The sequence below is a fragment of the Humulus lupulus genome, chromosome 1, assembly GCF_963169125.1.
Source record: "Humulus lupulus chromosome 1, drHumLupu1.1, whole genome shotgun sequence".
Lineage (NCBI taxonomy): Eukaryota > Viridiplantae > Streptophyta > Magnoliopsida > Rosales > Cannabaceae > Humulus > Humulus lupulus.
Genome location: NC_084793.1, coordinates 212,357,537 through 212,383,506, shown reverse-complemented (window position 1 = coordinate 212,383,506; position 25,970 = coordinate 212,357,537). Strand labels below are relative to the sequence as shown.

The following is a 25,970-nucleotide window of genomic DNA, read 5'->3' as shown; positions in this document are numbered from 1 at the left end:
TTCTGGCATTTCTTCTGCATTTCTTCAATCTTGCAGGTCCCGTAGCTCGCTCTTGCAGGTCAGCCCTCTCTTTGTACCAAGTTCTCCTTTGCTCTATCAATGGAGGAGCCTCTTCTATTGGCATTTCTAATTAGTTAGAATAATCAAATGTCTACACTTTTAGAATTTGAAAAGTGACTTGTTTAGAAACAGCTATTTCTGTTTTGCGTATTGCCTTGAATGATGGTTTAATGCCATTTTGATTAGTTTGACAAAGATAATGTGAAATATTTTAATCATGCAGCTGATGGATGATTTTTAAATATATATCGACAAACAATTTGCGTAGTGTGAAGTATTCATTTCATTCATCTCTAGGGTTTATGTCTCTTACTTTGTTGTATTAAAATTAGTTTCTTTTGATGCTAAACTTTGTTTTTGTGCCGCTTCCTAGTTTATCCTGAGTTAGAAACTAGAAACTCCATTCAGTTGCCATCTTATTGCCCAATGCAGGTATATATATTCTCCAGCACTAGCTCAACCAGTTAATGTTGCTATGCTGTGACTGTTACTTATAAGATCTTTCTAAGCAAAAAGATGAAAGTATCCTAATATTTTGATTGAACTTCAATTTCAAAGATCATTTGTTTCAGAATTTACATTTTGAAATATAGTATTTTTTTCTTATGTGCTACATGTCTCTTTTGGTACTAGTAGCTTATTTGAGTCTAATTATAGCTCTGGTCCTTTGAACAACAGAGATTGAAAGTCTGTGGTGGCACAAAATTCAAATATTTAGAAGGTTCGATAACATGCCATGATTATCAGGAAATCAAAATTCAAGAAAGTACACATGTATTAGGGGTCGGGGCTATTCCTCGTTCAATCCTCGTCATCCTAAAAGATGATCTTGTTGATGTTGTTAAAGCAGGAGGTACCACATTCTTGTGGTTTCAGATTTTCAATTTTCTTGAATTTACTTCCTATTATCACTGATTTCTCGTGTCCTTTTGGGAAACTTCATCTTAGATTACTTCTATTTTCATTGTTTGAAACATCACTATGAATTATTGGGACACTTTTTCTTGCTTTACAGTTATTTGTTCATACAAATTAAAGTATAACTTATTCAGCAGATATCGTAGAACCTCCTTAGCTCTCTTAATATCTTCCTGAACTTTAATTCATATCATAAATGATCTTTCAACTTTCTTTTACTATGTTTGATCCAGATTTTAGAAAATGACAATAATGTGGATGGAAAGCACGCCACCTTTCCTTCCCAAATATTGGAAGATTTATAACTGCTAGACCAAGAACAGTATAATAGTTGATTAATGAGTTTAGGGACTTGTGATAATACAATTTAAACTTCAAGAGAAATTTAATTTTAGAAGTAATTTGTGTCTACCAGTTTGATATATAAGAGTATGAAATTCTGTTTATTCAAATCCAAGGTAGAACTTTTTATTAGCTGGATAAAGAGCAGTCCAAATTTATTAGACATGCTGTATAATTTGATGTTCTCAAAAGTATGTTTGGCATTGTAAGTGTTTCCCTATATTGAATCTATCAACTAATTATATTTATATTGTAGGTGAAGTTTCTCAAATATGCTTGATATTTTCCTATTTAATTCTGCATCACATTTTGCTTTATTATTTATCCTTTTTAATTCTATTGTGTTCATAATGGTGGTAATGATATGTTGCTTTACAGATGACGTTATAGTCACTGGGGTCTTAACTGCAAGGTGGTTGCCTGACTTAAAAGATGTTCGCTGCGACCTTGATCCTGTGTTGATTGCTAATCATGTGAGGTAAATGTAACAGCTCTGTTTGAAAGAAGAAACATTTTTCATTGTTGAGATGGTTGTTGTTCCATTGGAGTCATACATGGTACTAAAGAGAGGTAGTTCTTTTAATTTCATAAACTCTGCTTAGCCTTGGTGAACCTTGATCCCATCTTTCTTATGATGCATGGGATTTCACTTATGCAGCTAGTTGATGTTTCGAAGGGATAGAAAATGATTTGGTGGTAACTCTTTTAAGGGATGCTAAAGTAGTATCAGATAGATTGAAATAACTACCGATACTGAAAAGAGGCTCAAAACTTGTTACAAACTTACAAATGTATTTCTATATTAAAATAATGCGAATAGGTTTTTGGAAAAAACCATAAAGTAGAAAACAGTTTTGTATTTCAACTTATCTAAGTATCAAAATTGGTTAGAAATTTTTTTCTTTCTTTCTTTCTTTTTTTTTTGGAGTGAAGCTTTGGTTACTATATGCACTTGACATACTTTTTATACACATATTTAGGAGAACAAATGAGCTGAAATCGGATATTACTATTCCTCATGATGTCATTATGAAATTCAATCAATTTTGGAACGAGTTTAAGGATACCCCTTTGAAAGGTAAGGCATCGTTGATTAATATATATCATTTTATAAATGAGTGTTCTTCTATCAATTCTTCAGCATCAATCAATTAGAGATCTTCATTAAAAAAGAAAATATTGGAAACTAGGCCCCCTTATATGTAAGACTGTTATGACTTCAATTTTTTTTAATGAAAATTATTCAGGGAGAAATGCAATATTACAAGGTGTTTGTCCACAAATTTTTGGACTCTTCACTGTAAAGCTTTCAGGTACATCGGTTTCTCATATAAATTCATGATTTGTTTATCTTAAGTTAAAGATTTTGAATGACTGTTAAACATTCACCACCAGCACCTTCTCTTTTTTCAACTTAGTTGCATTAACACTTATTGGAGGTGTGCAACATGTTGATGCTTCTGGAACCAAGGTACAAGGAGAGTCTCATTTACTTTTGGTTGGAGACCCAGGTACCTTTTCAATTTTCATTGCATACTTATAGGGTTCATTACTTAAATAAAATTCTATCAATTCAAGACTACTGCATTTATGCTATGCTTCAGTTGAAGAAGCTTTCTTTTCTTCAAAATTCTGATAGGAAATTAACAATCACTTAAATCTAGAAAAATAAGAACACCATTGTATTTTGTCTAACTGATTCATGATATTTTATGAGTGTCTAAAGCCTGTAACCTATATGAATTTTCCTGTACAATACAATTAGGGTTATTACAAACAAGTTATCCATAGTATTGTATTGAGTGGTCCTTTAATGAAAATAATAGGTAGGGTAACTAATGTAAATAGTCTAAGGGTGGGAAAATATAAATTTTAGAGAGAAATTTTTAGAGCAAGAAAGTATAGAAGAAAGCTCCAGGACTGGACTTAAATAGTTCAAAACTTCAGGGTTTTATTTTCTCAATAGAAGACATTTCTTTGCTGGTTGGATCCATGGACAAATGCAATATTTGCCAAACCATGTTAAATATTGGTATTGATGCTTTTGATATGTTCTTGTGCTCTTGATGTGTTTGTTGGGTGTTATTCTAAAGGTTATTAGTATAAGAGGTATTTTCTCCCTTATAACAATTGAGATATGGATTGCACGCCATTTTATAACTTGTCTTTTTGGGTAACACATGCATTAGCTACATTAATTATAACTACAGAAAATTAGAATTACTGAAATTTTCCTTGAAAAATAGAAAATTGCCCAACCATTATTAATTTTTCCAATAAAAATAGTTTTTCAAAGCTGAAAATTCTTCTCTAGTCCTTGTTAATTTATTCTTGTTTGGCTTGAGTAATGCAGCTCAGTTTAATTATTTGTTGCTTTACCCTTCCCTTGGGGTTTCTGGTCCTTTTATTTTGCTCATTATATAGGTGGGAGTTATCTTATTATTTCAATATACCCAAATATATATATTTATATTACTATCATTGGTGAACAACTGCTAATGAGTTCAGATTCTTTTTTTGAATCTATATGTAATCATTAAAGCATTATACGGAAAAAGTTACATGTATATGTATATATGTAGTAAAAAATTTTAAGGCTTTTCTCAGGTACTGGGAAATCTCAGTTCTTGAAATTTGCTGCAAAGTTAAGTAACAGATCTGTTGTCACTACTGGCTTAGGAAGCAGTAATGCTGGACTCACTGTCACTGCAGTCAAGGATGGAGGTATGTTTCTCATTTCTCCATCCTAAACTTGTATCCATGGAGTAAGGAATCTGACAGAAGTTGTGATTATTTTGCGTTAACTTTTTGCATGGTTTGCCACCACCTTGCACATCCTAGTTCTGTTCCCCATCTCATTGTCTCTGCTCTTACTTTTCTCTCTGTATCTCCCCTTTTGCTCACACTTCAAGTCAGTAACTCTCTCAATGACTGAGAACATCTTTGTTATGATAACCAAATCTTTCATCATAAAACTCCAATTCTTGCTTCCATGGGGCTAAATAATCTGATCAGATGGTTGTGATATGAAAGTAGTGATTTTCTGTCTTCATCTTTTGCTAAATTTGGGTTCTTGTAAGCTTGTACTCTGTGTTCACAATTAATATTTTAGAAAGCATGTTAAAATAAATGTGGTTTGGTCTATCTTTGATATAATGTTTTTGTATTTTCGTGACAAATTGTTTTAGTTCCTTGGCTTCAAATTGTAGCTGTACTACATCTTTGTTCTTTATATGTTTCTGGAATTCTCCTTGTAACAATCAGCTATTATATCATATTTAAATATTGTACGACATTAATGGTAATATTTTGATTAAATAATTTTACTATATTTGTGCTATATGCAGGAGAATGGATGTTGGAAGCTGGGGCTCTAGTTTTAGCAGATGGAGGACTTTGCTGCATAGATGAATTTGATAGGTATTTGAGATGCCCCTCAGGTTTCTGATGACACTACTCTTTCTAGCTTGCAATTATCTAAACCTAGCATACATGATGTGCATCATGATATTATTCCTACTTGTATATACTAGATTTCTTTTCTCAATCTCTTCATCTTTTTTCTTGTTAGAATTGCTTGTAGTATCATTGATATGATATTCTATTTCTTATTAGAGAGATAAAAGCATTAAGGAAAAATTGAAGAGGAATGGACATACAACTCAAAAAATGCAATTAACATTCTCTAGAAATATTCCAATATAATATGCATGAATATATTTTCTGATTTTATGTCAATACATAGAGAAGCCATTTGTTCACATGGTTTCTAAAGCATAGACATTAAGAAATCCTAACTTATTTTTTTTAATCTTTTCATGGAATCTATTACGATGTTTCTACTTGTTAATAAAATATTGTATGAATTAAATCAATAATTATATCATCATTGAATTTTTAATTCTGCTTGCTTAATGTGTTTTTTTCCTTTTTTGTAATTAAACATGTTTTAGTATTTTTACTAGTTACAGAACAGGAAATTGCTTGGATTGTATCATCCTCAGTCAATCTAAATGATATTTTCAAAACCATTATACAAAAGAGAATATATCATTTGATGATTTTATTTTAATCTTTTCATAAGTTTCATCTGTTTTTTTGTTTGTGTGAAAATATCAAGTTTAATATCACTTTCTTTAACAGCATGAGAGAACATGATAGAGCAACCATACATGAAGCAATGGAACAGCAAACTATAAGTGTTGCCAAGGTAACATTCTTTGATGATCTACGAGTACTGGTGTTTTTGGAAAATTTGTTTTGAAGTTGATAATTAATTGTACTTTAACTGAAACTGCAGCCTATGATAGTGTTTTAGCTTAGTTACAATCATAACAGAAGTTTATGAAAGTCTCATTTGTGGGAGTGGAGGGGAATTAAAATAGGGCTTCTAATTGTGTTCTCCCCTGATTTGATCTATGATACTGTCTCCTATTGTTCCCTAGCCCTCTCTAATATGCAGGGTTGACAGTTCAGTGTTTTGAACATTTGCATGATGAGTTATTTTGGTTTGCCGAGATAGAAGGTTCCTGTAATTTATTATCAAATTAATAATTTTTATATTTGCTTAAGTTGTATCTTTACGTGCTCTTAACAACCCAGTTCATAAATTACATTTCATCATTATTATTAATTGCTGATGTAGTGCTTGAAGTTGTGCTTTCATTATTTTCTTGTTGAATTTCATGTGATTCTCTTACCATGTTCGTGTCAGCTCATTAAAATACTTGTCCCAATACTTTCCTTTAATTCTCCCTTTTATTTTTAGGCTGGTCTTGTGACAACTCTAAGTACAAGGACCATCGTTTTTGGCGCAACAAATCCAAAGGGACATTATGATCCTGGTCAATGTATTATTTTGATTATGTATATGTATTTACTAATTTTGTTAAATTACTAAATATGAATTTTCCCCCATTGTAGATAACCTTGGTACTTTCTAATGTAATATTTTCAATGAATATGATTTTCTGTTGTGTCAATCTTTTGTTAGTTATGTTCAAATCTCTTTCTACTGATGATATCTTTATGTCTTTTTTGTTAGCTCTATCTGTCAATACTACACTCTCTGGTCCCTTATTGAGTAGATTTGATATAGTCCTTGTCCTTCTAGATACAAAAAATCCTGAATGGGATGAGGTTGTGTCATCTCACATTCTTTTTGAGGTATTCCACTCATTAATACCACCTTGTTGTTTTCTGTAAAGCCATTTCATGACTCTACATTGTGATTTTTGTGTGATTACTTTTACAGGGAGAACCTGAAAAAGATGCGACTAGCGAGGACTTGTCAAAAATCTGGCCCTTTCCTTTGATTCGGAGGTAAAATGACATACAATGAACATTGTTTTATGTACTTTCATTTCTTAGAGGTACAAGATTAACATTTGAAGGAATTTATTTCTTTGTCATGCTCCCTTAGGTATTTTAAATATTCCTCGTAAACAAGAAAGCTTGTGAAATAGGTAAATAAATTTTGACTAATGAAACTTTGAGTTTTTGATCCATAGAAGAAAGACTCTTCAAGACCAAATAATGTTCTAACTAAAGTTTCAGACTCTTTATACTAATTTATATGCAGGGTTCATTGAATGAGATTCTCCTTGAAGACCCAAAATCTGGAACTACAGACAACGCTGATGAGGATGCCTTGACTGAAATATCAAATAGCAAGATCTCCAAGTTAGAAGAAGAGCAACATAATATGAAGCTCAAAATGACTGAAATGATGAATCTACTTAAAGAACACTTGGTGGTATTTCTATCTTGCACTTATAAATCTTAGTTTTCTTTTCTTCCAATAAAACTTATCTTGGTTTTATATTTAGGTTGGTGGTAAAGTGACACCAAGCGAAGGACAGTCTCGCAATGTACCGCAGTCAAATAATATTCAGTCCCCTAAGGTAAATTATAAAAGTTGTTATTGTTTTAAATTTTCATTTTAGAAGAACAATTACAGAAACTAATATATTGTCTTTAAAATAAATTTGGTAGAGTATTACACTAGAAAAAAGACATAACTTTACAGAAGGGAAGAATGCTTGCTACTTGCTTGACTGGGCAGATGCAATTGTTGCTGAAGGTCGTTGGGATTCTAGTGATCCAAATATAACTGTACATGGAAAGCCTCTTGGACCAGACTTTATGCGAGTATGGGTTGAAGTTGCTATTGTACCAGAGTCTTACTTATTTCGTCCTAATCATGCGATGCTTACAATACAAGAAGCAGTTGGTTCCACAATTGCATGGCCTTCTAAAAAAGTTATTCCAAGAGGTACATTTTCATACTCAAAAAATAACTGTCTTATAATTTAGTGTTTGGTTTCTTTGTTTGCTTTGGTGTAGTTGTGAATCTATTATTTTGTATGTGGTGTCCTTTCTTGGATATAATTTCCATAGCATTTTTCTAGAAGTAATTTGTGATGCTAGATAATAACAATAAAATATTTCTTTGTATATTTTGCAGATATGACAAGCGAAGCATAAAAGGATACTTAAGACTCCTTGAAAGTAGTAACTTTGTTTATTTCTTTGTGTTGAAAGTAGTAACTTTTAGAATCATTGAATACTTAAAGAATATTTTGTTGTTGATGACAGTGTTGAATGTTTTAAACTAAATAGTGGATTGTTAATTTAATGTAGAATGTTCTTACTTTTTGTTATTTGAAAATCAAGTTCATTTGATGATGCTAGTATATATTAGAAAGCTAATTTTAATTATATAAAAAAAATTAAAATATAATAGAATAAATTAGTGTAATATAAATAAAATATATAATGAGAATTTAAATATATCTAAATATAACAATAATACGAAAATTGAGTTATAATATATATTACAATAACACTTTTTATGCAAAGAATTATGTTATGCAAACTTCATTATATAACACAAATAATGTGTTATACTAAAGTGTAGTATAACACAAAAAATGTTATAGTAAAGTGTAGTATAGCACAAAAAAAGTATTATACTAAAGTGTAGTATAACACAAAAAAAGTGTTATACTAAAGTGTAGTATAACACAAAAAAAGTGTTATAGTATCGACTATAAATAACATAATTCAACACTTATCTATATATTAAAATAACACAGAAATTGTGTTATCGTTGATAGTACAATAACACATCGGTATAACACTGATAAAGTGTTATGTAAAGTACCCTGACCTACGATAACATAGTCGGTCTTAACACATCAGAAAGTGTTATCGTGGGTTTTGATAACACATTTTCGGTGTTATTAAAAGCATTTTTTCTTGTAGTGAGGTTACCGTCAATCGTGAATCTCTTTAGGGAGTTTAAGTCACATCCCTCGAGATGATGTAGCCACTAAATCCCTCGTTAGTGGCTTAGTGAAAGGATCCGCCAGATTTTCACTTGTTCTCACATAGGATATTGAGATGACTCCTCTTTGAATCAATTCTCTTACATATCCATGTCTTATACTAATGTGTCTATACTTCCCATTATACACTCCGTTGTATGCTCTAGCCAATGTCGCTTGGCTATCACAATGTATCGATATAGTAGATACATTATCTTTGATTAAAGGAATCTCTATCAACAAATCCCTTAACCATTCGGCCTCTTTGCCGGTAGCAACTAGAGTTATGAACTCTACTTCCATAGTGGAATGAGATATACAGGTTAGTTTCTTGGAGCCCCAAGAAATTGCACCTCCACCAAGTGTAAATACCCAACCAGTTGTGGACAAGTTGTCCCCAAGATTGGATATCCAACTTGCATCTGTATATCCTTCTAATATCGAAGGAAATTTGAAGTGGTGAAGGCTTAGTCCTTTGGTTTTCTTGAGATAACCTCGGACTCTTGCAATTTCCTTCCAGTGATCCACACTTGGATTACTTGAAAACCTACTAAGTTTACTTACCGCAAATGCTATATCAGGTCTAGTACACTGGGCAACGTACATTAGACTCCCTATAGCACTAGCGTACTCCAATTGAGCCACCGCTCTTCCTTCATTCTTCTCTAGTTTTACACTATGATCGAATGGAGTATTGGTATCTTTAACCTTGAGATGGTTAAATTTGTTCAATACTTTCTCAACATAGTGGGCTTCCCTAACGCAAAACCCCCACTATGTTTCTTTACTTTGATACCGAGTATGGTATCAACTTCTCCAAGATCTTTCATCTTGAAGGTTGATGATAGAAACCTCTTCGTTTCTTCTATCCCTTTCATGCTATTACTTAGAATAAGCATGTCATCCACATATAAGCAAACAATGATCACATATCCCTTGCAAGTTTTGGAATACAAACACTTGTCTCCATTGTTATGTCTAAACCCATTAGACATGATGGCTTGGTCAAATTTCTCATGCCATTGCTTAGGAGCTTGTTTCAATCCATATAAGGATTTTACAAGTCTACACACTTTATGTTCATATTTTGGTAGGACAAACCCTTCGGGTTGTTCCATATAGACCTCCTCATTAAGGTCACCATTATGGAATGCCATTTTGACATCACTTTAATGAACATACAAGTTGTGTATAGAAGCTAAAGTGAACAAAATTCTTATAGAAGTTGTTCTTGCAACAAGCGCATAGGTATTGAAATAATCGATACCCTCTTTTTGCCTAAACCCTTTAGCTACTAATCTAGCTTTAAAGGTTTGGATAGTACCGTCAGTGTGATATTTTCTCCTAAATACCCACTTACATCCAATTGGCTTAGACCCCGGTGGGAGGTCTACCAATTCCCAAGTGTTATTGGAAAGAATGGAATCCATCTCATCATTGATGGCTTCTTTCCAAAATGCACTATCTCTCGATTGCATAGCATCTCTATAAGTCTTAGGATCATCCTCAATGAGAAGTACAATATGAATTTTCCTAATGACAAATTGTTTTGCCTCAATGGAAATTGATAATAATATTACAACTCTATGCAATATATTACAAATAAATAATGATTGATTGAATAATATTACAACTCTATAACTGAAAATACAAAAAAACTAAAGAACAAGAAGAAGAAGAATAGAATGGTGAAAATACAACTCAAAGCAAAATGTTACAAGTAAAGTAAAATGTTTGAAATAAAGAAAAGAAGATTACAAATGAAAACAAGAAATACAAATAAACAAAAGAGAAGAATATGAAGATGAAGAGAAATAGAATAGAAAGAAAGAACAAACAAACTAAAATAGAAGCAACTCTCACTCATACTACCAAAGTGAAGAGTGTTGGGGATCACCAACTTGAACAAGGTTTGAAACCTTTGTCCAAAAGCTTAGTTCCCCCTAACTCAAGCACTAAGGGATCTCTCACAGATTATAGGAAATGCTTTCTGGAATTATCAAGCCTCAAGGTGTTTCTAGCCAAGTGCTCTAATGGATAGAAATGTTGTTTCTTTCAAGTGAGCTATAGGCTCCTATTTATAGAGTTTAGAGACACCCTTTGAATTTCAAATTCCACCAACCCCCATGGCTGTTACCAATGTTTAATTGGATTAATATGGAATTAAAAATGAGATTTGGGAGTTATTTGGGTTTTTTGAGCCATTCAACAAAGATTGAAAAAACTGAAAAATTTGTCAGTTTTGGCCTGTGGCCGCGGCCAGAGACATTAGTTGCCACGGCCACTGGTATCTTACCCACAGGTCGTGGCCACTGAATGTTGGTGGCTGCGGCCACCGACCAATTTCAGCACAAAAATGTGCTATTTTTCCAAACGGTTCCAAACCCTCCCAAATGATTTTGTAACTCCCAAAACACATTATTAGAGTTAAAATCATATCTCTAACAGCCATATCACATATGGCTTTATGAAATTCATCTCAATATTGTGTAACAACAAATTTACACAATAAAGGGTAATATTTGGAAGTTACAAATTTGTAACACCAAATATGTTACATTATTTGGATATATCTAAATATTGTAACTCTCTATTATATGTTACAATATGTGACACACTTTGTCACATTTATTTAATCTAAAACATTATATTATAATATTATATAATATTACATTATATTATAAAATAATATAACAAAAAGATCCTAAGGCAAGGATATTTCTGGCCAACAATGAATGAAGACTCCATGGAGTTCGTGCGAAAATGTAACAAGTGTCAAAGGTTTTCTAAGATCTCGCGAGCAGCTCCCAATGAGTTAAAGCAGATGCAGAGTCCATGGCCCTTTGCGGTTTGGGGAATAGATCTAATCGGATCTTTGCCTACGGGGAAAGGTGGGGTAAAGTACGCAGTGGTTTCCGTCGACTACTTCACCAAATGGGCCGAAGCTGAGCCACTCGCGACCATAACGACGAAGAAAGTGCTTGACTTCGTGGTTAAAAAAATCATCTGTCACTATGAATTGCCAAAAAAGATAGTCTCAGATAATGGCACCCAGTTTGACAGTGATCTATTCACAGACTTCTGCAAACGCCACGACATTATTAAAAGCCTTTCTTCAGTTGCTCATCCCCAGGCGAATGGACAAGTCAAGGCAGTCAACAAAACGCTAAAGGATACACTGAAGAAAATACTTGAAGAAGCTAAGGGAGTATGAGGCCATGTTACCTGTTGAGTTAGATCCACCTTCTCACCGCAGATTAACATACGACCAGGATTCAAACAGCCAATTACTCATGGAATCCTTGGACTCAATTGATGAAAGGCGAGAACAAGCCCAGCTCTGAGTAGCTGCATACCAGCAGAAGGCCACCCGGTATTTCAACTCCAAAGTTCAAGAAAGAAAGTTCAATATTGGAGACCTTGTACTCCGAAGAGTTTTCTTAACACCCGCGACCAAGCTGCTGGAGTACTCGGGCCAAATTGGGAAGGACCATATCAGATTGATGTATTCCTTCACCCAGGCACTTATAAACTTGCCTGCTTAAACAGAGATCTCGTTCCTCGATATTGGAATGGAGAACACCTGCGCAAGTATTATCAATGAAAAATTCTTCTTAAAGAATTGGCTTGTATAAATTTTACTTTTTACAAGTTTTGTGTAAGATCTTATTGATCACTCGTAAAGACATGATTAGTCCATTTACTACGAGAATAAAAGGGACTGTGCTCAGCCAGTCATTTCTTGCCAACTATTGTATTTATTACAAGTATTTGCTCATTATGTGTGTTGTTTTGCTGTATTATAATTCTAATTGCATTGCTACGAGCAGTAACGTTCGGACAGGTTCTAGTCAAGGCAAGTGACCAAGGACAAAAAGGTTCCCCGATCACTTGGGGGGCATACAAGGTACAAGTAAACAAAGCATATCGTTAAAAGGTATGTAAACACATGAGCAAAATAAGTGAAAGCATGCTAGGGCACTTAGAGTATTTTTCACAATTTTGATATTTTGTTAAATCAAACCAAAGTGCTATGCAAATTTCGGTCATGCGAACAATTAGATGTTATAATAATATGCAAATATATTGTAATATCAAAGCAATCCTTTTACACCGCAAGTAGTAACTGCTTGGATGTAATTGTTTAAAATAAAAGTAAAAGCTGCTCGTGCTGCAAACCAAAAAATTATATTGTCTTTACATCACGACCCATAGGTCGTGTAATTAAAAAAGAAATATAAAAGGAAAAAACCAAGGAGCTTGAGGAGTTGGAGGATCCTGGGGAGGGTTCTGGTCGACAGCTTCATTATCTGCACCCTCCATCCCGGCAACGAGTGAGCTTTCAGGGGAAGCAGGGTATCTCGATCCCTCTTCTTCAGCCAGTTGAGCTGCGCAACGAGCTAGCTCAGCTTCCCTTGCGTTCTCAGGAAGATAATCAAAATTGGCACCCTAATTGTGCTTACAGAACTCATAGAAGCACCTCAGGGAGGCATTTTTGTATCTCTCTAAGTTGGCAGCATTAGTATTCTCCAAGTCCTTAACTCGGTCCTCCATGTCTCTGGTTTCTAGCCTGCTTGCGATCAAGTCCAGCTCGAGCTCCTTGGCCACTTTATAGTTAGAGCGGTTGGACTCCTTGTATTGGTCCCTCAGCTCGCGGGCTTTTTTCAGAGACTTCAGCTTCTCCTCCAACTCCTTGGCCAGTTAGGCCTTTTCCGCAGTCACCACCGCTAGCTGATCAGCATGTTTGGCCTCGGCAGCATTGAGTTCATCCTCGTGTCGTTGATCCGAGGTTCTGGCCTCCTCAATGATAGTACCCAGGCGGATGCAGACAACAGTAAGGGTCAGCATGGCCTGCATTTAGAGCAAATATTAGACAAACAATAAATTACCAAAGACCTAATTTCACAAAGGAGACAACTTACACTGGTGAACTCATTAAAGGCTCGGTTCAGAATTGGGTCAACGCCATCGTCTCCGTAGCCGTCATTGCCGCTCGGCAGCGATCGTGCTTGGCAATTTTGGTAAGCCTCTCCTTGATCAATCTAAAGGAGCGGCCAACCATCAGGTTCCGGTTGAAGCAGGACCTTCCTGCTGGGTTTGGTCAAATGGGGCAGCAGGAGAAGGAGTTGACCCAGCTGTAGAAAATGGGGTCTGCTGCTCACAGGGGGAAGCTGGAGTCGCGATGGCAGAGGGCTCAACCTTTGAAGGGCTAGCATTCCAGACCTTCTCGGCTCAGGTGCCTTGCTGCTCTCCCCAGCATGTCTCTTGCTGGCTTTCTTTTTGCTCTAAGGGGCAGCAGCAGCCTCTGGGGTGCTATAAAGGTCGAATATGTTGGTGGAGTCCATACCTGAAAAGCAAGAACAAAGTCGAACCATGAGATAGCATGAATAGCCAAACACATTACATCAGAAAAAGAAACAAAAAAGGGATTGCAAAGTCCAATACCCAAGATATTATTACTGGTCACTACACTACAGACTCTACTAGTCTCACACTCATTCTTTGACACGAAGAAGTCTGACCCTAAGTGTGGAGCATATTTAAAATTGTCGTCCCTGCCAAATAGATGATAGGGAATTGGAAAATTGTTTAAAAGCAAAATTACTATACCGTTGTCATCCGACGAGTCGTCAAAGAGTTCGGTAGGCTCGGTGGCCTTCTGCTTTCCTTTCCCCTTGGGGGCCGAGGGCCTTTCTGCTCGAGGAGTGCAAGCAGGTTCCCTAATCGTGACCCCAGTTAGTCTCCTCCGTGGAGGAGACGCTTGAGGTTGCTGCTCAGGTTCCTCTTCGGCGCGAGTACTCCCTGCCGAAGGCCCCCTCATATTTGATTGAGGGGCCCAGAGGCCAGCCAACCTAAGGTTAGCCTCTGTAACCAGATTTTTGACACTCTTCTCAGCATCAGACATGCTGGCTAAGAGTGCCGATCTGGACTCCATTCCCAGAGTTGGGTTTGGTCGCAGCCACGGGCCTAAAAGACATTAAAAGTTTAAGACATTGTGGAGGAAAACACTAAGTGAAGAAGCCAGCCAGCGATACGAAATTTTTACCTCCCCGTGCGAAAGCTAGGTTGTCCGCGACCAGGTCAGGCTTAAGGAAGTACTCTTGGTAGTACCTCCCAACGTTGGAGATGTGATTCGTGTCTGTCAGGAAAGTGCGTCCATTTTTCTGATGGCAAAGATGGAAGAACCCCGTGCCTCCATGGTTGGGGTTAGATTTGAGGTCGAACAGATAGTTGACCTCATGAGGCGATGGCACAGGCCATTTTTTCTGGCTGTACAGGATATAGAGTGCAGCAAGCATCCTATATCCGTTTGGGGAAATTTGGAAGGGGCAACTCCGAAATAGTTGGCCACCCCCTGAAAGAATGGATGAAGAGGCAAGGTGGCCTCTGCCTCAACATGAAACCGCGACCAGGCGCTGTAGGAGCCTCCAGGAAAATTAGCCCTTTGGTCTGGGGTGGGCTTGACTAGGGTCACCCTTGTCAGACTGTATTTTCTTAAGTAGTTAGCGATCATTCTGACTGTCACCCTACTCTCAGAGACTACATGCCACTCGACATCCAGCTGAGTAGTGTGTCGAGGGCGGGCGTGTCTTTCGATATTTGGATTAGGAACATTTTCCTCCCGACCACTGGTCGAGGGAGCATCAGCAGCAGGCTGATGAGAAGTGTTGGAGGATTTTCTTTTCTGGGCCTTAGTTTTGGTGCGAGCCATATTTCGGGTCAGAACTAGGGAAGTGTTTGGATTAATACGAGAAAAAGGAATATCAGGTATCAATATCTAGGGTTGTTCTTCGTCCTCGAGTAGTTGAGCCAACAGATCATCGTCAATGGGTCTTTCTCCTCCCCACGGGTCTTGCATATAAACTGCAAACAGACAAAGGGGGAGATAAGATGCACAGTCTGGGAGCTTATGTTGAAAGTTGGAATAACGTTGCTCGCGTCTATCGACCAGCAGCATTCTAACCGAAACACTAAGTTTTATACGAGCAGTTTGAAAAATGGATCAAAAAGTGAAAGTAAAAAGTTTTTCCTGAAAAAAGCTTTTTCAACTCCAAAGGGGCGGGAAAAACCCAGTTTTTCAGCTAGCCTAAAAATCGAATTTTTTACTTCGATTTTACGCCCTAAATCCATGATCCTGACTATCAAACTAATTCCTAACTTATATAGAGAAAAAGTACACTACCCTATCAAGCATCAAACGGTATATGCAAAATCTTCACAAATTTCCACCCAAGAACACAAAAAGTCTCAGAGCACAGAAGCAGCATGCATGGCATCTCAAAGGGTTAAATGTCGAAGAAAGTTTACCTGAGTGAAGATTGGAGATTCAAAGAAGGAAGAACTTTGAGTTTGCAGGCAAGAGATCCTCAGCAAAGCGTCTGAAAAACTTAAAGTTCAAGGCTTTGAGATATATTTCTTGGGAGTTCTTGGAAAAAAGATGGCGTGTAAAGAGTTAAAAGAAGATTGTGGGGATTATTTATAGAGCTGATGTGTGCCGAAAAAGGGTAATCATGAGTTACCTTTTTCAAGGCATGGGGGAGTGTAATAGTCGTCAGAATGGTTTCTTTAAAACTGAAAAGGCATGATTAGACGTGATTAGGTCACTGTTTTAAAAACGCACGAGGGTTCTGACAGATTTCGTGGGGCATATGAAAAGTTGTTTTCCTAAGTTTACTTATTGCTGGTCGCAATAAATAAACTTGGGGGCAAATGTTTATCCATAAATCAGCTCCTGATAACGTGGCAAGGATTTTTGACACGTGGTAGACACGTAGCAGAGATACAGCTCGCCTATTGACTAGCATTATTTCTGCACGACGAGATCAAGTTCTATGTGCGACCAGCCTGGTCGCATATTCGTTCATTTATGTAAAAATATGTAAAGTTGTGATGATATCCGAGAATATCTCTTCATTATGACTTGCAGATCCGATCATTAAGGATAGATATTATTTCCTAATTCATGTAACCCTTCCTGAGCCTATAAATACACAAGAGATAGCTCAAGGAAGGGGATCGATCTTTTTTGCTTAGAGAATTACATTACTATTATCCATCATTGTATTGTTTTCTTCTTCTAAGGTCCGTGAAACTTAGGAACCCTTGTTCTTTGATCACACCTTGGGAGTTCAATATTAATAATAGTATCAAGTGGATGTAGGTCATTACCAATTACTGGGGCTGAACCACTATAAATCACTATGCTCTTTATCTTTCCATTAGATTATTTCCAAGTTCTATATCATTTTCTTGTCGTTTCCTAGACTCTGTGTCGTTGACCAAAAGTAGGGTCAACACCATCAAATATCAATAAAAAAATTCCCAAAGCATAGCTGCCTGCATAGGCCAGTCGACCGCCTGGCCAAGCCTGCCAAAACCGCAGACTGGTCGACTGATGCAAGTCAAAGAGCATTTTCTGCAACTTTCTGCAATTTTCAAAAACTCAATCTTACTCAAATTTGATCCGACCTATTCCAAACCCAGAATTTAGGAATTGAAACAGTTGTAATACCTCATATACATCCTATAAACATCACTTTCAACTCAGAATCAAGAATTACAACTTTAGGGTTCCAAAGCTCTAATTTTCCCAAATCAAACAATTCAATCTAATTTCTAGTTTTTAATTCAAGTTTAGAGCTCAAAACCATCATTTAGTATGTATCTAACCCTCATATGCCCATCCAAATAGTTCAACATCACTAAATTTTTAAAATTATTCCAAAAGCCCCAAAAACATCAAGAACAACCATGAAGAACACAAGGATGGGTTCATACCTCTGAATTTCAAAAACCCTAGGCTGCAGATGACCCCTTTGCTGATGTCAATCCTTCTTCTAGAATCATCAATCCAAGCTAACAATTAACAATCCAAAGAAATTTTGTGTTTTTGGTAGCTATGAAGAAGGAACTAGAGAGACAGTGAGAGAAGGATATAAGTCTAGATCATGTTGTCAATGTGAGCTTCAGCACTTAATGTTTTTTATCTAATTATTGGTCAAATGACCATTTTTCATTTTAGTCTTTTGGCTTAAAATTCTAATTACACCACTAATCTCCCATTTATCAACTAAACCCACCAAATACAACTATTTCACCAATAATTTTATCTCATTAATAATTCCACAACATTTAAATTCCAAAAATACTTCTTAGCCCGACCCAAGCCAGACATTTATCCCTATTGTGACTTTTCCGCTTACACGCTTGAAAGGGTCCACTCATGCTGAATATTACACATATACCCACATAATAATGTGGTCTCAAACACATAACACATAATAATGACAGTTATACCCTCAATGGGTCAAAATTACGAGAATGCCCATTTTTAACAAAAGTAGGTCTTTAAACACATATAATACACATACACGTGTAAAAATAGTCTAATAGTAATATAACTCACACAATTCACATAATTACCCCACGTGCCCTTCCAACACGTTAATCAAAGTATTTGCAACGTCCTACTAGTCCATGACTGTTACAATGTGTGTTTAAAACAGTGTTTAACTCGTTAAGTGAGTCATTTGGACTTAAACGTGTGATTAAAGTTAACTAATGGTTAGGTTTTAAAAATTTGGTCAAAGAAGTAATAATTTTTATTAAAAACTTTAAGTTTGTACACAGGATCCCAAAAATATTTATAAGTTGAATACAAAGATGAGAAAAGTATAAAAGTGGCCAGCTTAAGCAGCAAAATAGGGTAAAACCCTAATTCCTCACGAGGAGTCCCGGCCGTGGCGATCTAGCAGGCGGCATATGTACACACCGCCTCTAGATCTCTCCAACTTATGGCTGGTCCAGCTTCTCTTTGCCCTTACCTGCACTACATCGCACCCGTGAGCCAAGGCCCAGCAAGAAAACTCAAATGAGGAGAAACAATTAACCAACAGAATATAAATCATAGATAACATGCTTAGCAGTTATAATCAGCTTAACCCCGAACTCCTAAAGTGGCCCAGCCATAATGGCTTGCATTCCACATGCTATTGCCGACCATGGCTTATAAGTCGACCTTTCCAGAAAATACAACCAAATATGCATTTCAGGTATAACACAATTCAACACAGTCCAAGGACATTCATATTTAAACAGGCATTCAAAGCATGGTTATAACAACATTCAATAACTGGGGTCAATACCTTAATCTTAGAGTAGGTGCATTTTTCTCACCTCGAGTCCTGTGCAACTAATGATACAACTCCGAGTGCGATCCCTATTAAGAGCCTTGCAGAAACCCTAGTCATAACGTAAGTAAAGTACTCATTAGGGATTAATTCCAGATCCCAAGTTCCAACCTAACTCTAGCCCTTGGAACCACTAACTTCAGTCAACGGGGTTATAGGAACGTCCCCCGAGCTCCCCAAGCCCCGAAAACCATTCTTATAAACCTTGAGCTTTATACCCAAAATTAAGAAAAACACCAATTTGGGGCACCTGGTGTGGTCGCGCCCTTACCCAATGCGATCATGCCAAGGATTTCGAAACCCCAAATTGGATCCAATTTCAAACTTTCTGGGACACTAGCGCGGTCGCGCTATACCCTAGCACGATCGTGCTAGGTCACTAGAAACCCCAAAACATACCCAGGTTTTTCAACTTTTCACCCAAATTGTAATTCTGTGATTTCAGAACCTAGAATTCGATTTCCACATGACCCCAGACATATTTTACACAAAATTTACCTTAGATCCCTAGCATAACCCACATATCAAACCTAAATACCACATAACACAACAAAAGCACATAAAGAACTCAAATTCCCTATATTCCTATTAACACTAAGAACTAAAGAGAAGCAATCATCAGAAGGAAGTTCATACCTGAGAATTCGAATCTCAGTTGATTGATGGTGCCCTTGCAAACTTGAATCTCAGTTGAATGTCTCTAGAGATCCTCCAAAATTTCAAGATAAATTCACAAAGTTGATGGTTGTGCTGGAAAGGTTCAAGAAGAAGTTAGAAGGGAAATGGGGTCTTCAACGTGTGATTCATAACCAGCTGCCTTAGCCAAAATCTCACCAATTAACAGGTCAAATGACCAAACTACCCCTTGTTGGGGTTTATGCCCTAATTAAAACCCAAATTCTTTGTAATCTCATTTTATTATCAATAAAAGAATAGAAATCATTTTTTTTACTTGGTCAATCACTTTGCTCACATGTTTTATTTTCATGATTATTTGTTTAATATAAACTTCTATTAAATCCCGAGCATATAGCTAATCTTATTTATAGTGACGTAATCACAGTGGAATATAAATATGATTGTATGTTCAAAATAAGTTAGTCCTAACATTAGTCAGTGCACAGGATTTACACTGACTTGCCAATCTATGATATGATCTACTTACACATTACAGTGTTATGTTCTTTCTAGAACATTAGCAAAGTAGATAAGATCGAATGTATTTGTTACATCGGACAGGACCGATATTGACAGTTGATAAGATAAGTAAACATACCGTTATTATCTATTCTAGCCATATCATATAGTTGACCATAGCTCAATTCAATCTCAATTCTGAGTGGTTAGTATTCTAACTGATAGTATTATTTGAGTTCTTTGACTTGTTCATTACCAACTAACCCTACGGACTAGCCCATACTTACATCTTGGGAACTCGGTAGTATAATTGAGTGGGAGTGTTAATCATAGATATGAACATCTATAGCTACTGATGAAGAAGTGAAACGATGGCTTCCTTCTAGTTTGGTTCATGGTGTTAAATGATAGAGATCTCATTTCAGTAATTAAATTAGTTTACTGAAATATCATTTACAAGGAACTGAGTGTTTTAAGGATACAATACAATGAGGGGTAAAACGGTATTTTAGTCTTATCTCCTTGTAGACCGTCTATAGAGGATTAAGTGACAATTATGGTTGTAACAATGGATAATTAATAGTGTATCTATATTTATTATAGAGCATTCTATGAATTCAAGAGTGAAATTCCGAGTCTATAGTGGAGTCGTGAGGAATTAATGAGATAGTAAATTTATTTTTTAGATTTATGATAACTTATTGGAGTTTGATTTCATAGGCCCATGGTCCCCATTGTACCTTGGATAAAATCATCTAGATAGTCTCAATTAATTGATTTGATTATCAATTAGAATTATCAAAGTTGACCGAGTCAATTTTGGATAGTTTCACAGAGTTATGTAATTTAAAGAAGAAAAGAAAAATTATGGCAGATTTATTAATTAAGATAAATTCGTATCTAAATTAATAAATAACTTTAAATCAAAGTTCAAATTATAAATAATTAATTTGATAAAGGATTTAAATGATTATTTAATTAATTAAATCAATAGAAAATAATACAGGCATTGATTTTAAGTCCAATGGGCTTATAATCAAATGGGAAATTTCACGGGCCTAAAACCCATGATAATTTCAACCAAGGGCTTTAAAATGGCTATTATTTTATTGATTTTTTAATTAAATTAAATGGCCTAATTGAGTCTATAAAAGGAGTGCTTAGAGAGAAGTCAAAACACAAGTTTGATAAGTCACAAGTCAGATTTTCTGATAGTTTTAGATTCTCTCTAAACACAAGTCATTTTCTAAGCCTCTTTGTTATTTTATCTTCTTCTCTCTATATCTATCTCATGTGTTGAGAATTGCCCACACTAGTCTAGGTGATTCTAAGAATACATTGGAAGACTGTGAAGAAAATAGAAGATCGGTTCAGTTTCTTGATAATACTCTGCGACAAAGAGGGTACAAGAGTTAGAGAAACTGAAGGAATGACTCTTTAATTTCGCTGCGTATACTGTAAGTATTCTATTCATTGTTTCTCTTTGAATTCAATTTTTGAAACATGTTTTAGGCTATCTCATATTAATTTATTTAATATTAGATATACATGAAAATAAATTAAGATCTTGTATAGGTTTTCCTAACACCCCTCCCTTCACTTAACCTCCAAACTATCCTCAAGGGCAAAATGGTCATTTAGCTTAAATTTCCACTAAACCTCAAAATTCTCAACTAAATCCACTAATCTCACAAACACCAATATTGTTTTCCCAATTATACCTCACATTCCATAATTTCCCAAAATACATAAAATTACCAAAATGCCCCTTGGCTCATCCCAAGCCGGACATAAATCCCCATTGTGACTTTTTCGCTAAATTGCTCAAAAAGGTTGACTCATGCTGAATATCACAAATATATCCACATAATGATGTGGTCTCAAACACAACATATAAAATTATAGGTATACCATCAATAGGTAAAAATTACCAAAATGCCCCTTATTAACAAAAGTGGGTCATTAAACACATAATCAAGCATACTAATTCATATAAGCATATAAATCACATAATTCAATTAATTAACACATAATTACCCCCACGTCCCCTCTTGGAACGCTAATCCATGCACTTAATTCTATTAGGGATTTCGGGGTGTTATAGTATTAATCCTCATATAGGAATTTTGGGACGCTACACCTTTCTTCTTACTTTTTCATGTGTTGAAAACTGTGCTCAGGCTTCAAGCTCGCAGTTCTTCTCTTGCCTCCTTGAGCTTCATGAACCCTTTTTCCCTCTTTCAATAATTATTCCATGGTGTGGCAACTCTTCCTCTACAAATTCTCCTAGACGGGTGTGTCAAGTTGTAAGCAAGGTGTGGTCAACACAGGCATCAACTTCCCATCACTCCCTACTCGCTTGGCTCGAGCAACTTCCTTGTTGAATCTCTTGATGAACTGCTTAAGAGATTCATAGGAACCTTCCTTTAAATTATAAAGGATAGATATTCCCATCTTTGGGGTGTGTCCGAGAAGCATAAGAATACTCGTTGAAGTCGTTGAACAACTGTGACCAGGGGTAAATTTTATTTGAGCATTACTTGAGGTACCATTGCTTCATGACTTCAACCAAGGTGGCTGGAAAACACCTGCAACTTGCATGACCTCTAAGATAACCTAAATTGTAGTAAGGAGTGTTGTAAAAAAAACAACAACATCACTTAATAAGTAAAGAGGTAAAGTTATAGCCAAGCCCAATTAGCTTAATGCGATATTTGTTTAAATGGACCTCGAGTTATAAAAGCTAAAACTTAAATACCGAGGAAAAATTCTAAAGTCCACAAACGAGCAAAGATACATATTCATTAAGAAAATATAAAATGTTTCTCTTCCCTTCAACTTCAAGCTGTCCGTGTTCGACAAGTACAATGGGTGTTGGTATTAAATATGAAAATCAGAATACGCAGCAGAATGCGATCTTTTAAAAATTTATTGATACCAGCCAGGATCATACATATATAGATATATTAAATCACATACAAATAGATAAAAGATTACCTCTTGAAGCCTATCAAGTGTCCTTGAATCTTTTTGTATAAATCAACGATATTTCTATCCTTACTCTGAAAGCTCACACCTTAGCCTTCCAAGTCATCCTCAAACACACAAAGATGTGAGTGGGCACGTAGGATTCAAAGGTTGATTTATACTCTCTAGATTTACTCAACACATGAGATCTAGAGAGGATTGAGAAGAGAGAGGCTATAGTAAAAAACAACTTAAAAACCTTCTTCTGAAAGTATCGCTTCTTTCACGTTTATAAAGATAATTAACTGATTTAATTAATCTTTATTTTATCTAAAATAAAACTGAATACTTACAACTTATTTAATTTAAATCATATTTAAAAATAATAATATAATATAATTAAATAAACAAATAAATTTGAAATTCAAAATTCAAATCCAATGATATTTTCTATCCCTGGGTGGTGTTAGGTCTATTTTAATGTTGTTCTATACAATGTTTTGGGTATGTTTTTAGTCTTTTATGTTGTTTTGTGCAGTGTTATCCTTGCTTTGTTTATGCTTTCAAACTTAAGCGACAAATATGTGGATTGGCATGAAATTGGTGAAAAACTAGCTAAAATGATGATAAATATGATTATTTTGTCAAAGTTATTGTGTAAAGAACCCTCGGGAACTTCAGGAGATGATGAAATCAATTTGACATTGAAAAATGTTGAATTATGTGAAAAAATAATTTTGAGCCACGGTGCTTGCATAATGAGCCGCGACGCGAGGATAAACAGACATGACCATTTTCTAGAAGTGGTGGATCCGTGACCCTTGGAGGTGCGCCGTGGCGGTAGGAAAAAAAGGCACCATTTTGAGCCGCGACTCTTGAATATCAAGCTGCGACGCTGTCGAAGTCAAAGGCGAATTGGTTTTTGGCATATCGCAGGGGCGTCCCCGCGCCTGATATCTGAGTCGTGGCGCTTGAGTCTGTACAACCTACGAAACCCTATTTTTATGAGGAAAAATGGTCTTTTCACGGGGAATCGCTAGGTTTATTATAAAAACATAATTATGAGTGATTCAGATCACTTTTGGTGGTTGGAGAACAAGAGGAACTTAGGGATCAAGATTGGGAAATTCATAAAGAATTCTTCTTCTTTTCTTCTTTAATTTCTCTTTCTATGTTATTTTCTAAATCAATGGATCTTATGAATTCAATTATGAACTAATTTTATTTTCTAGGGTTTTAATGTAGTCTCTTGATACTTTATTATTAGTTAATGCAATCTCTATGATTTCTTTTTCTTCATTGTGATCTATTCGATTTTGTGCTTAATGAATGTGAATAATTTGACATCGTTATTTGCATTACTTATGAATTTAATTCAAAATCTGAGAGGTGGGAGTTAAATATGCTATAGTTGAATAGACATAGATTTCGATATAGGACGAGAGTACCTATATGGTTTGTGTAGCTTTTAGGATTTCTATTCTTAATGCTTGCCTTATGTTTGGAATTTATTAGAGAGATACATATAGGTTGAGTCATTTATATATCTTAATAAGAATATAGATTGCTTTAGTAAATCTGCTATCAAAAAAAGAGAAAGAATAATGGGAATTGTATTGATGAAATAATAAAATGGATAGATGATGAAATTAAATACCCTAGGTTTTCATCCATTTAATTAATTTTTCTTTTGTTTGTTTTTGTTATTTGTTAGTTTTGTCAATTCTTATTTCTGTTCTTGAAATTCTTGAATCTATGTTTTATTAGCCAAATAGAATTGGAAAGTTAATTATTGGTAGTTAATAACAATCTTTGTGGGACGATACTCTATTTAACTCTATTATTACTTTTCTACGATTATGTATACTTGCACATTGAAATTATCACAACAAGTTTTTGGCATCGTTGCTGGGGATTGTCTTATTGATTTCAAAATAATTAAATTATGTTCTAATTTGGTTGTTTTTCTTTTCATGATTCTAACTTGTTTGGTGTCTTAATTCTCTTATCTCGGGTAGTTTTGGTTTATGCGACGTGGTAAAAAAGCAAAGATATTACCGATGAATCTTGAGAATTAAATAACCTGTAGACAAAACCAGAAGAATAAGATGTTGGAGGCAAGGATGGCTTCAAACCAAGGGAATGCAGTAAATAATGTCGCCAACAATGTCAAAGGGGCAGTGGCTGTTGAGGTCCCTCCTGAACAAGAGGCAAGAACTTTAAGAGATTATGTACTCCCTACTGTTACGGGAGTGCATTCATGCATCAGACACCCCACAGTTGTTGCTAACAATTTTGAGATCAAGCCGGCAATACTACAAATGGTCCAATCCACCGTTTAGTTTGGTGGATTACCTACGGAGGACCCAAACATGCACATAGCTAATTTCCTGGAGCTGTGTGCAACTTTTAAGATATATGAGGTGAGTGACGATGATATTAGATTGAGGCTGTTCCAATTATCACTGAGGGAAGGAGCCAAAAGTTGGATAAACTATCTACAGACCAACCATATAAACACTTGGAAGGATCTAGCACAAAGGTTTCTCACCAAGTTCTTTCCTCCATCAAAGGATGCAAGATTGAGAGGAGAGATAATTAACTTCTTCCAGAATGATGGGGAATCATTATATGCCGCATGGGAGAGGTTAATTATTGAGAAAATTCCTCATCACAGCATTGAGAAGTGGATGTTGGTCCACAATTTATGTAATGGGTTGTGCAATACTAAACGCACCATCATTGATGCGGCAGCAGCGAGAGCATTCATGGGTAAAAGGTCTAATGAGGCCTATGCATTGTTGGAAGAAATTTCCATGAATAAATGCCAATGGGCTGATGAACGAGCCACTAGTAACAAAAAAGTAGCTGGGATTCATGAATTAGATGTTATCACAGCATTAACCACTCAAGTTTCCACCTTAACTAAGCAGTTGCAGAAAAACAATATTTCAACTCAAGCCATGCAGATGAAGGCAGTGTGTGAAAGGTCACCCTAATTTTTCATGCCAAAATAATCAAGGCCCTC

The 25,970-nt window shown here is 35.6% G+C and overlaps 1 protein-coding gene across 1 annotated transcript; it reads left to right on the top strand.

Moving 5' to 3' along the window:
- Window positions 1-486: 486 nt before the first annotated feature.
- Window positions 487-25,941, top strand: LOC133828766 (probable DNA helicase MCM9). Its single transcript, XM_062258873.1, has 14 exons — window positions 487-492; window positions 739-913; window positions 1,699-1,798; window positions 2,301-2,398; window positions 2,568-2,633; window positions 2,739-2,831; window positions 3,928-4,044; window positions 4,668-4,740; window positions 5,464-5,530; window positions 6,089-6,170; window positions 6,365-6,486; window positions 6,575-6,642; window positions 25,032-25,251; window positions 25,357-25,941. Exons 1-14 carry the CDS (start codon window positions 487-489, stop codon window positions 25,939-25,941), a joined length of 1,872 nt encoding a protein of 623 aa, XP_062114857.1.
- The last annotated feature ends 29 nt before the right edge of the window (window positions 25,942-25,970 follow it).